The sequence below is a fragment of the Gnatocerus cornutus genome, chromosome 6 (genome assembly GCF_029298725.1).
Source record: "Gnatocerus cornutus isolate USDA-ARS CGAHR chromosome 6, icGnaCorn1.1, whole genome shotgun sequence".
In the NCBI taxonomy this organism is placed as follows: domain Eukaryota; kingdom Metazoa; phylum Arthropoda; class Insecta; order Coleoptera; family Tenebrionidae; genus Gnatocerus; species Gnatocerus cornutus.
The window spans coordinates 11,914,474-11,928,256 of NC_142238.1; the positions used below are offsets into that span (position 1 = coordinate 11,914,474).

At 37.0% G+C, this 13,783-nt stretch overlaps 1 protein-coding gene across 1 annotated transcript in view; it reads right to left on the reverse strand.

The window, feature by feature from the left end:
• LOC148172983 (uncharacterized) overlaps window positions 1-13,783 on the reverse strand; it is a 46,980-nt gene that overhangs the window by 2,140 nt on the left and 31,057 nt on the right. Inside the window, exons 3-4 of the mRNA XM_088038557.1 lie at window positions 1,798-5,094; window positions 1,165-1,460 (exon numbers count right to left, since the gene is read on the reverse strand). Coding sequence (XP_087894683.1) covers window positions 1,165-1,460; window positions 1,798-5,056 — 3,555 coding nt within the window. The 5' untranslated portion in view covers window positions 5,057-5,094. The remainder of the gene's footprint in view (window positions 1-1,164; window positions 1,461-1,797; window positions 5,095-13,783) is intronic.

Here is a 13,783-nt window from a genome sequence, read left to right on the forward strand (position 1 = left end):
TAAATAACGTGTATTATTTCCTCAAATATTTGGCTTCGTCGCCATAGCTTAAGGGTCCAAAATCCTTGGAACGTGCCCAATTCCTGAGACCGCCACAAAATACGGTGAATGCAAGAACACGATCATCTTTGCTCTTCTCGTTCTGTTTCAGAATCGTAATGCACGGCGGTTTTATTCCTTTCATTATATTTTCATAAGCCAAATAAAAATACGTTTTCATGTAGTTACAGCGAAATTATTAAAAGGAAGTTACATTTCAGGTACTATAAAACGTTTCAACGGATTATAAAAATATGCGCTATTTTTTCAAGATGCATGTATTTCGGTGTTTATTATCCTGAGCGCACCAAGCGTTAGTAATTATGTGTAGGTAAGTAAGAAAAAAACAAATTCTCAATTAAACTATGCTAAACGAAAAACTGCAGTTTCAGGAAATAAAAACACATCTCCCATCATACGACAAAAAAACAAATATTCGTCAATTGACAAATAATTTTGGTTGTAATTTAACTGCATGTGTCATTTGCGGTCAATGCCGCTTTTATTGGATAAATAATTATCTCGTTCCATTCTCTGCAAAGTAACTGAAAATGCGACCACATTGAATAGTGAGTTTTTATATCCACTGAAGCTGTTAGAGATACGCAGATCATTAATTTCTAATTAATTAAACCTGTCGGAGCTCTATAAATCGTCAGTGATGGGCGATTACTAATTGAGGACATGTCAGTTGCGAATGCATTTCGTTTTCCAGCAAGAATACCATCATTCGTGTACATGTGTTACCAGTTTATCAACTTATTAGAGAGTTTTTTAAAGAATACAACCGTGTACGGGAATTTAATTTTGGTTTGCAAATGTACAAAGAATTGATTGATGAAACCTGTGAAGCTTTTACATTTTCCACAACATTGGTTAAATGAAAATCAGAACAACATGAATCACTCAGGTAGCCAGGAATAAGTTCTTTTTCTCGCCAATTTGCGAGATTAGTTTTTTGTTTATAACCCTAAAAGAATCGAAACTTCTAATTGCAAACTTTTTTAATTCAACTGAAAGCTCTATAGCAAATTTTAATATAATAAATTCCATCTCGTTCCGTAAGAAAGGAACTAACAAAAACGGATCCACTTTGCTTAATTAAGGAGTATTAAATATTCTTACCTCATCTACCATATCGATGGAATAATAAGCCACTTGGTATCCATGTAATCCCGAATGATTCCGACTCTGCCAGGAAACCAACACTGAATACGGTTGGATGTCTTGGATGCCGAGTTTAACAACTAACGGTTGATCACAGAATTGTTCAGGATCCAACTCTAGAAATACTCTTCCTCTCAATTCCGGAGGATGTTCACAGCGTAATTCTAATGTATTCGTTCGCTCTACAAGTTTCTGGTGATCGCGGAGCCATTCCCATAACTCCTGGGAGTCGCAGCTACACGACAATGGATTCTCTAGAAAAGTGGATTTAATTGTAAACAACACGACGATTTACATTATGCTGAAAAGTCGTTCTATGCATTTTAAAGACGAACGACGCTGAAAGCTTCAATTTTGAACCTGATTTTTCATTCATAGCGTTATTTCGATAAAACCTACAGAGAATGTTAATGCAAAGAAGCAAGCGGAAAAGAAACAGTTTTATTTGTTTTATGTATAAAAAATTTAGGTAAAGTGTTGTACTTGTCTCCAGGTTTCAAAGAAGATCTTTAACTTTTAAAATAATTCGTCAAAGTTAAATGAAGTTAAAGCTAATGTCTGTCAACAATCGTCTTTCAACATTTTTCTTACCTTCAGTGCGAAGACTCCGTATTTGCGTTTCCAGCGGCCTGAAAGCGTTCAAGGGGATGTTCTCCAAATAATTTCTACTTAAATCCAGTGTCCTCAGTTTTTTCAACGGTCTGAACGCTTCATTAGAAACGGAAGAAATCCAGTTTCCGTACAAATACAATTCGGCGAGATTATCTAGGTGCTGAAACGTAATTTTGCTAATCCTGCCAATCTGGTTAAACGAAATGTCCAGTATTTGTAATGACCGCAGGTCTTTTGGAAATTCTTCCAGTTCCTTCAACCGATTGTGAGTGAGATTGAGTACTCTCAAGTGGTTAAGTCCCTGAAGGCGCTCTTGCGGCAGCAACTCGAGCTCATTGACGCCCAAGTCAAGTGTCAACAGGTGGGGTAAGTTGCCGAAGGCGCCAGGCGAAATTCTAGAAATACGGTTAAAACCAAGGTAAACATGTAACAGTCCGGGGAAGTTTTCAAAGTCTTTGCTCGTGACGATGGTGAGGTTCGTGTGGCTAATGTGGATCTCTTCAAGAGAAGGGTAGCGATGCGAGGAAGCAATGTCGTGGATTCGGACTAGAGGATTTCCCGTGAGGTTGAGCCAGGAGAGACCTGGAAGTGTATTTTCAGAGAGCGCAGAATTCGGGATCTGTCGGAAGCGATTCCGCGAGAGATCCATCCTGCGCATTAACGGGGAATGATGAAAAAAGTTGGCAGGCAATGCCGACAGAGAATTGCCACTCAAGTCCACCGAAAGCACCTGCGTTAAATTCGAAGAGGCGAAACCCGACAGCGATGAGATTAGGTTGTTCTTTAAATCCAGCTCTTTCAAGTTGGGCAAGCCGTTGAGGCGCGAGATGTCCACTGACGTCATCCTGTTGAAAGAAAGGGATAAGATTTCCATCGTTGATATATTCAGTAAAGCGGTGTAGGGTAACTCTTTGAAAGCATTCGCGGTCATTTTCAGCTCCTTGAACACGTTCAGGTTGAGGAATATTCCGTGTTTGAGTTCGGTGATGTAGTTGTGACTGAGATCAATTTTTAGAAGATTCTTGTTTTTGAGGAATATCTCGTTGGGTAGTATTTCGATTTGGCAACCGTCGAGAGCGATCACTTGGAGAGAGGGTAAACCACCGAGAGCTGCACCGAATAAATCGCTGAAATTATTATTCGACAACTTTAGGACTCGTAAACCGGGAATATCCAAATGTCCTAAATCTTTCGAAGTCAACTCGTTGGCGTTTAAGTTGAGCTCGTTTAAGTTGTTAAGACCTCTGAAGGCGCCGGCCTCTATCTCAGATATGGAGCAATTCATTAGATTGAGCACTCTTATAGGCAATCCCTCTTGAAAAATGGCATCGTGAAGTACAGTCAAGTGGTTATAGGATAAGTCGAGCATTCTCAATTTCTTTAAATTCGTCAGCGCTCGAGGTTCGATCTTTGCAATGACGTTATATGACAAATACAACTCTTCAAGTTCGTGCAGCTCAGCGAACGTTCTTGCGGTGATTTCGGAAAGTTGATTCATTCCGAGGTCTAGAAATTTGAGCGCTTGCATTGGTTCAAAGGCGTGGTCTTCGATGAAGGAAATGCTGTTGTTGGTGAGATAGACACGTTGAATCAACAGCAAGTCTCTGAAGAGTGCGCTGTCCAACCTCTTGAGTCTGTTATGTCCCAGCCACATGATTTGAACGCTAGATTGGCCCCTGAGAGAGTCATTATGCAACGAAGTGATACTATTCGAGTCCAATTGGATAGAGACTAACGATGGCGATTCATGCAAGAAGACGTCGCCGAGTTCCGAGATCACATTTCCTTGCAGATTAACGTGTTGTAGGCTCTGCAGAGTGCGAAAAGCTCCCGAGTCAATGGAAGCAATTTCGTTGTTTTGCAAGTGCAACTCCAACAAAGATGGTAAAGGATCAAACACACCGCGATGTACACCCTGGAGGCGATTGTTGTGCAGGCGAATCTCCCTCAAGCTGATTGTTTTGTCAAAAGTTCCCGGCTCCAAGTCCGATATCCAGTTGCTGTCTAGGCTTAGAGATGTAAGATTGCGGTTTTGTTCGAACAAATCTCGAGGAATATGCGGCACAAAGTTCGAACTCAAATGCAGTTGCGCTAAATTGACTAAGGTTGATAAAGCCTCCGGATCGATCCTGCGTATCGCATTTTGTTGAAGGTAAATTACGGACAAATTTGTGGAGTCCGTAAAAGCGTCCGAAGGGATTTCAAGTATGTTGTTTTCGGAGAGGAACAGTTCTTTCAAGTCTGGCAGAAACGCAAACACACCGCTGATGTAATGCACGTGGTTGTGACTTAGATCGATGGAACGTAACTTTTTATTCGTCTGGAACGTGGTCGAGTCGAGGAACACGATTTTGTTATGGCTCAAGTCAAGGGACTCAAGATTTACTAAAGAAGCGAAAGCGTCGGGATGCACGGTTTCTATCACATTATAATAAAGGGACAGCGTTCGGACGGAGGGGCACGGTCGGAAGCAGTCTTCGCTCAGTTTTTCGAAATTGTTTGAACTTAAATCTAGAAAGAGGAGCGAATCCAAACGCGAATAACCATCATCCGGTATAAAACTTATCTCGTTCCACGACAACCTCAGCAACTTCAGCCTCTCCAGCCTTCTGAACGCCGTCATCGGAAAGCTTAACAATTTATTCTCGGCCAAATCCAGTTCGGAAAGAGAGTCCTCCAACCCTGCGAAGGCGTATTCCGACACTTTTTGGATCTGATTGCCTTTCATGTTGAGTTTAATCAACCGAAGCCCATAGAAGCTGTAGCTTGGCAGATCACTGATTTCGTTTGACTCTAAATCCAAAGCGATGAGCTTTACCAAACCAGCAAACGCTTTTTGTGGAATCTCGCGTAACTTTCCGGATACGAAACTAAGAGATTCTAATTCGGGTTTAATAGACGTCAAACAGTTATCCTGGATCTCTTCAAGGTTAGACTGTGAAATCTGCAGATGCTTAACCACCGAACCTTCAGGGAAAAAGTCCGTCGTGAGTCTTTTGACAGATCTGTCCAGATCGTAGATGCTGAGCGACTGAATCGGTCCTGATACGATCTGAAGAACCGCTCGCAGTGAATTGGCAGTTGCGGCTGGACACTCCAAGAAGATACCATCTTCAAAGTTAAAACAAGGACAAGACGGATTTGCTGCGAGACTCGGACATTTACTCTCTTGGGCGAAGATAGGCAGGCCTAACAGGCTCGCCAGAATTAAGAAGGGGGCGCCATAGTGCGCCATCATGTGCCCCTTTTACGCGCCATGCTGCGGTAGCAACGGCCCTGGAACAAAAAACACACTGTATCACATAATCAGTATTTTACTTTCAAAAAGCATCGTGCACGTATAAACAATTACGGCTTCATCCGACAAAATGGGGGCACCGAAGATACAGGACTGGTCAAAACGGCTTAATTAAACACCACACAACACTGACTTGGACAGATGTGGTTAATTAAGTCAATATGTTATTTTGTTTGGTTATTTACTTTGATTCTCTTTTGCATTCATATCGTGTTGGCCCAACTGACCTTCTGTCTGTATTGACCCGGCACGACCCGCCTGATTAATTTTAGGGATAATGTATAATACTTTATGTTTGGACAAATTAATTTGGGGTACTTTTACGACTTACTCTGTTTTTAATTGCGAAATAAAATAAGTTCAGACTTTGAAAAATCGTCCATCATTCGACGTGCAGACCATAAATCTACCTCATTAAGTTCCATGTAAGAAAATGTTGAAAATAAATGACACCGGCTGTCGTTTTTATGGTCCCCATAAATGAAATGTATTTATGCAACATAATTCTTTTGAATCCTATAAATAACCAGTCCAAAACCCTAAACGATGCGCAATATTCTTCTTTCACTGACAAAATCTTGAGTTACGGCCAATAACATCTCTGGGGGTAACAGTAAAAGGTATCATTTCTCGAGGATCATTTAAATTCTTATATTTTTGTTTGTGGTAATATTTCCTCGAAATCAATTCTTAAACTTCACTGTAATGAAAGCTGTTACTGTGCTATTTGGACCCAACCCGAGACAAATAATAGAGAAATTAAAAGTGAATAGAAACAAATCCTGTCGTGCTTGGACTCGATCCAAATTGAAATCCATAAAACGTGAAAATTTATCTTATCAGATAAAGTAACTACGTCGGGAAATGAAGTAAAAGGGACGTCTATTTTAAATTGGTCCAATGTAATGTTCCTATTCTGCAGTCACAAATTCTAATTTTTTAAATAAAGTTGAAGGTTCTTTCCTATAACGTTGTTGTACTAAATTTTCTAGACATTTAATATGCCGGAGCTGTGCCGGATGCGCTGTACGATCGAAATCATTTTTTACTCTTGTTCTACAATTAAGTAAAGTCGACAAGAGTTGCTAATTTGAATTTGATTTCCGTTTCGTTAATTCTGAGGGATTATAAGACATAAATAACCTTTGGCCAGATTAAATTGGATTTAAATGAATTACGCTCAGGTAGATTACCTACTTAGCTTTGGCTGTACTCGCCAATTTGCTTGTAATTTATGATTCATTCATTCATTGCTTGTGTTAATAGTTCATTCCGTTGAATTATTTCTGTTTCTCAAGCGGAAATAAATTAAGGAGCGCTCTTTCTTATTATTTTCAAACATTTGGAAAGATAACAATTCTTAGAAGTTGACAATGGGGACATATTAACGGAAATATTACATTCCTGAAAATAGGAAGGCATCATATTTCTTATTGCGGTAGCGACTTATTAGATGGAATCTAGCTAAAATTATTGCAGTAATATTTTTGAATGAAATATGTTATTTAACAATGGTGGATGCGCCGGGATACCCTTTTATTTTGACTAGGATTTACAATTTATTTTAGTATTTCTCAAGAAACAGATCCCTGTTGAATTAAACTTCATTAATATTCATATCATTGTTTACTGAACAACGGGCAAATTTTGAAAATTTCTGGCTTAAATCCTGTAGATTTATTAAGAACAAGTCGAGTTTCAGACACTGGAGCATTGAATCGATTTTTGCTAAGGTATATATCTAATTGTCGCATTTAGAAGGCATCAAAATTAATTATCCAACAAATTGCGCCCGTACATTAATAACAATGAAATGGTAGAGAGGTAATTCGTGTTTAAAATTTCAAGTTCTGCAAAATGTAACTCAACACTTTAGTACAGAATAGTTGACAGACAACACTATTATTTTGTAATTATTTCTCTGTAAGGAGTTGAGTTTAATTACAAAATAATAATCAGTCAGGTTGACTGATTTTTAAATTCGCTTCTCTATTAATTATAGGTGAAAATCTGTCGCCGCCGTCGTCACAGTTTGAGGTTAATTGTTTTGCATTTTCGATAAAACTCAGTGACAGCGTAATTAATCTCAACTCTGTGAAATTAAAACAATCTCTCGCTTTTACCAGCTTTCTGCTCCTAGCTAAATGTGGCTCTTGAACGATTAATATTGTCCAGTGCACATACATGTCTTAACTGGGTTAGTCCAACAAACGGCTTGTCCTGGGATCTCTGTAATTATCCACAAGAATTTGAACCGACTCGGTTACGACCATTCGACCCCTAATGGATTACATTACAAGGCTGAATTTACTTTGGCTTTAATTTAAATCAGGTATAGAGTACACGTCACAAATAGGTGATATGGGCAAGCGTAATCTGATTTTCCTTTACTCATTAATCAGTGACACAGTATTTGGAACTAGTGCGAGAGTTAGTTTCTTTAAGAGCTCAACTTGGAAAACTAATAAAAGGCATTTTAAGTAAGACAAGAACTCTTCTGTGGATTTACTTGATGGATGGTCATTACGGATAAAACAGATTAATCACTGCGCGTAGAACATTTTCATTGATAAGAGTGGTGGTGATTTTCCGCCAGGAAATCCGATGCCAAGAATCTCAGTTCGGAAAAAAATGAGAAATGATGCGATTATATTAATTGTGTTTTGGGCCCTCTAAGTTGGAGTTTTAAAGAAAAGAGACTCTTTTTTGCGACTGTTTGGTCACCAACAATTACTTAATCGATCAATCGACAGTTTTTTTTCAGTTCGAATGAGTTTAATAAAATGAAAAAGTGTAGCAGCAAAGTTAAATAGTTAACGTCGAGATTAGAAATGTGAGAACTCGCCATTTGGCCATGACACAACAAAACTATCCAATCTAATTTTCCAAGAGCTGCTTTTCGCAGGCCGCACTGAAATACTTCAGTTGCCTTAAATTTCGGAACATTTCCATTTCAGGTAAGCCTGAGCGCGTGCCAAAGTGACCGTAACGACAGTAAGGACGACATGGACCAGAGGTCAAAGGGAGGCAACTAGAGGTTTTCGAAAGGCCATAACACGACCTGCTAACATTCTACGACAAAATACACTTACGAGAACTGCCACCACAACCAACATAAGTCGAATAAATTTCGGTAAATCACACGAAAGTTTTGCAGAGATGGTCTAGTGCAGCAAATACAAAATGCTTTCACAGATTTATTGTAACGGTTTGGACCAAACACTTGGATTACGACGGAAAGGGGATTATTAATGGGAGAAAAGTGGGAAGCGTTGACTTGTAAAGAAAATGACAAAGTGTCGCTGAGAGTGGACGAAATGTGGCTTTTAAAGCGGAGTAATTGTCGGCTGGGAATTTTACGTACTGACATAAAACAAATTTAAGGTTTGGAACTGATATTGTATCCAAAACAAATGAAACAAAAGCTTGCTTATTTTCCTACAAACTCGTGATCAAAGTTTTCTGTAGCGTGAAAAACTTCACCGCTTCTCTCATGACTGGGGTAAATTTGATCGCGTAAGTTGTTTTTCTTTTGAGTGCTTACTTTTTTCTGCGCTCTGAGATTCTTACTGTTTCCTCTCTAGGTTAAGTCTAGACCAACAAAAATATAATTAAATTAAAGGCGTAGTTTGATAGAGCGCAAAAAACGAAAAAGTATTCAATTTCAGAATTCGACTCGAGGCCACACCAAGTTATTTCAACAAATAATTTAAAACCAGTGACGTGTTTTTATAGCTGAAGATTTTTTTTCGATTTTAATCGACTTTTCTGTTTGATTTTGTCAGCTTTCAATTCCAGTTCAAAATGAAATTCTTTATGTTTTTACCGTGCGATTTTAAGGTGTTTCCCGAGTGGCAGTTACGTTATTAAAACCGAAATGCTCGGTGGAGATATTCAACAAAAAATAAATTTTTATCAAATTTTATAGGTCTCCGATTTTTAATGTTATTAAGTATGCTAAGTTTGATCAAGATAAAAAACTAAGTGCCATGCGAAGTAGCAGAAATTTGTTGATTCTTCAATTTATCGCAGGATTCTAAATAGAGCCAGCCTAATACTGTCATTTAAGTATCTAGTATATACGAATTCAGAAGAAGAAGATCATTAAACCTCATAAATTTTAAATAAAACAAACTGCGAATCCACGAACTGAAATTATGAAAATGTCAATTGTATACAATCATGCTAAAAGTGTGTTTTAAATATTTATTACCAAATGTGAACTCACACGAAACATACAATTATTATAATATTGATTCAGCCTTGCACGATTTGTCGAAAAATGAATATTTACATTTACTTAATTTTCAAGTTATCTCGCTCCACAAAGACAATACGAAGTTTACAATTTTAAGTCTTAAAACATACAAACTTAGGATGCTCGAAAAGATTCAATTTATTAAGGCAGTGGAGAAGCTGCGAGCAATGGGAGAATTATTTATGGAAATGGATATAATGCAATAACGTCCAAAAAGGCTAGAAATGATAGTAGCCACTGGTGTTTTACAAAAATATCGCCCGCAAACTTACGTACTAATTTAAAATCGCGGAATAAAACAACGCTAACATTTAGCTTCGGAAAAATTACGACCAGAGGGCATAATTTTCACGGGAACGACGGTAAACGTGATGAACATGTGGAATTAAAACACGACACTCTTTGTAGATTTTACAAGAGGTGAGAAATAAAACAACAGGTGACAATGCCATTTTGTTGATGTCCAGACCCCAGCATGATTTTACGTCTACTTTAATAACTAGAATTTAATCTTGCTCTCAGTGAGAAAAATCTCACAGAACATGCACGGAATTATAGTTTAAATGAAAATCCAACTGGGCACAAAATCTGAATTTATAGACTCTTCGCCAAATAATAAATGCGCCGGTTTTAATCAATTTTGTGCTCAGGTGGGATTAGTCAAGGCTTGTTTCGCACTTGAATGAACGACAAAAGAGATTTGCGCTGATGGCAACTCTGAATAAAATCGTTAAATCGGAGATTCTCAAGGAATCAATTAGACGTGATCAGCTCATAAGTTAACCGTGAGTTATATTTATGTCTGCTAGATGCAGCAAATAGAACATTCCAGACTCGAAGAACAATTCGTTTCAAAGTGCAGGTTTGTGTTCATTGTGGAAAATATCCTTCCGTTGCGATCAATAAATGTCGTGTTTTTAAAAGTCGTTTTTCAAAGCTCGCCACGCACGCAAGCTCGGAATTTATTTAGAATTGGTGTATAAACTTATGTTTTGCGCTACCGACCTATTTTTGGGTTTACCTGTTTTGTTGCTTGTCACTTGGATGAACTTGTCAAGCAGCAATTTAATTAGACTGTAATTATATTTTCATTATGACGGAAAACGGTCATGGAACATATTAAATAGTTTATGTTCCCTACGAGCCACAAAAATTAAAAACTATACAAAATGAAATTCAGTTTGCAAATTCCTACTTTTGTCAAATATTTTGCAACATTTTAAGCCATGAGAATAATAAATTAACATCGCTGCTTGTTATATTATACTTTGTTCGGTTTGCTTTGATGCAGTTTTCAAACGAGTAAAATGCACAATAACACTGCATTCACACCATAATAAATTTTACACAAAGTTCACAAAAGGAGGAGTCAAATAAGATTGCTGTAAAATTTCCGTCTTATTAAATGCTCATATTTTCATTTCGCTTCCCATTAAATATTTCGCGAATTCCAAAGAAAATTGAACCGTATGTATTCCTTCATTCCAAAACTGTGACAGATACATTTTCGTGTTTCGGAGTCCTGTCACCGCCTCCATGTTCCGGAATTTGAATCAAATAAATTACCGGAAAGCTCCAGGTGGCAGCATGAGATTACCGTAATTTAAGATTTTAATAAAAGAGAAGAGATGATAGGCTAAACTTTTCTAAATTAACCGAAGACATTTTTCTGAAATTGTTGAAATGTAAGATGTTTGTAAACTCGGAAGTTTTTCGTTGAACGTGTGTCACGTTCTGGTTTGATCGATATTTATTGAAAGCGAAAGTTTCACCCTTATACAACACAATTTCAGTTTTAAACGGCTTTCGTACAAAATAAAAATCGGTGAGGTCAATAAGTTAGCATTACAACGGCATTCCGTAATGGATACCAAAGATTTTATCTTCCAAAGTATTATGTTTGTGGCCATTAAGCACGCTCCATTTATTCACACAACAATATTCAAAACTATTCAATCTATTTTTATAGCCCACTGCCAACGCATTATTAAATTGTTCCGGGAGTAGGAAAGAATGCCTCGCGTCTTCAAACATCCTAAATTCACGCTTCAATTAATTAAAAAACGCCATTATTCATTCCTGCCGTGTTTAAATACTGCCGCCCTTGCAATTCTTTGAGCTGAAAGCAAACAAACTTTAAAAAGCTTGCTAAGCGAAGCCTGCATATGTTCCTCTAGAGATATAGCTTTGTATGCACCTGTGCGGTTTTTTTATTTTATTGTACAACATTTTATTATAGCGAGATCCGTATTCACTAAGGGTACGTGTTAGATTTAAATGAAGTGGTTGGTAAATGCAACCTTCGGCACAAATCGCTGACAAGCTCACTCTAACTAATGATGGCGACATTATTGGCACAACACGTGTCGCACTCCATTACGCTGGATTTTTCTCTTTTTTAGGCAAGTAGAAGGGAATTGATGAGTTTCACAAGGATTTCGATGCATAGTAAAAGGCTTTGTGGTATCGGTGATCGATTCTTTAACACTTTATTCCTGAAGGATGTCGAGGCTAATTACACATTTGAAACTAATTAAAAATGTTAGAGCAAAATGTTCAATTACCCTCCCACTGTGGCCCACCTTGCAGTTAGTTGAAGCTTTGTGATAAATAATGCAAACGAAATTTTAAGCTGGCTAACAGGAGCGATAAAAATAGCTCTAAGCTTTGTGAGCTGCATTATTTGGAAAGTTCACACTAAATTTATCTACATTTTTAAACACGTTGAGTTCTTCAGATGCGATTTGCTTGTATTTCTCTTAATATTTAATTTAGATCAAGTTCGGGCTTTGTCACCAAAATAAAATATGTATCCTTCAAGTTGAAAACACATTTTACCGATATTTTACTGAGTGCTTCTTGAATTTACTTCAAACCACTGCTTTGCATAAGTACTTTATACAGTAGACTCTCAATAATTTGAAACTCAAGGGACCAAATTATTAAGAGTTCAAAATATAGTGTGATTCAAATAGTCGAGATAAAAAAAAGAAAAAATTCAAATAAACGAGAGTTTGATTAAAAGTTTACTTTATTTAGGTACATAGATATTCATATTGGTTTATACAAAACTTGTAACTCAAAAACTGTAAGGGCCTGAGAATTGTGCAATACGAAAATCAACTCAAATTTTAAGGAAATACAACTAAATTTATTATTCGCTTTATTGACTTCACTTTATCGAAGTAAACAAGAGTTAACAAGATAGACAACATCATTTTTATGTAAACTCTTACGAGAAAGTTTTTATTAAAATTCGCTCTTGATATCACTATATAAGCCGCTAAAGCGCCACATACAAGGTATCCTTTATTCCAAGAGCGTGACTGAAAGCATACGAAGCTAAAGGAATTACCAAATTGGTAAATTGCATTGTGAAGTGCAGCTGTCAAACAAGTCTATTCCTTTATGTAGAAATGGTGGATGCGCCGGGGCCACGTTTTGTTTTCTTTCAAAGTTTAAACACTTTTTGTGCAATTACAAGTAAATATAAGGGCAAAGAGAAGACAAAAACCCACAATTTCTTTGCAAATTTATATGTAAATGTAATGCTACCGTTGTGTTACATTGAAAAATAATTTTAGCCCGACACAGCAAAGAGGAAGTGCGAAATAAGTAAACGCTTTCATTTGAATCTTGGTTATTTTTCTACCGGTTCATAAATGTGGTAACACATCAAAATTATTGTGATTATTACCTTGGAAACTACGGAACTATAATCAATCAAAATAACGATAAAAAAGTTCCATTAGAAAGTTCTCCAATATTTCTGCTTCCACATATTTCCAAGTTACATTTTTAATCCATGCATAGCCTTTGAATATATTACAAGTTATATTTTTTCATTTTTGTCTGTTTAAGTCAGTTACGGGAAACGGCGAGACGAGGTTTCCTTCATTACAATTCCGACGATGTTCATATTAATGTTAAATCCAACAGCTTCCAAAACCTTGGCTGTTGAGACTTTATCGTGTGTTTACACTTATTTGGACGGAATCCAGATTCGTTTTTTATGATGCGAATTTTATGTTTTGCAAATAACGTTAGAGCCTCTCATCCGACTACACCCTATTCAAGCTTGAATAAATAGCATACAAAATGCTATTAATTTTTGATTACTTTTTTATTGGTTCAGGAGTTTAAATTTCGGTATATATATATTTTTGGGTGACTTTGTTTAATGTGTGATCAATAGTATGGTGTGAAGTTTCAAACTTTTTCTTTCCGCAACTAGAAATAAGCCATTAACTCTTCTAAATAAATGACGCAGAACTTAGCTGGCAATTATATTTGAAGAAGAGTAGCAATTAAAACTTTTTAATTACGAAAGTTTTTTTTTATGTAAACATTAAGTACACCAGTTGTCTCCACGTTTTCTTTCTCTGAATGCTCAAGTAGATAGTGGACAA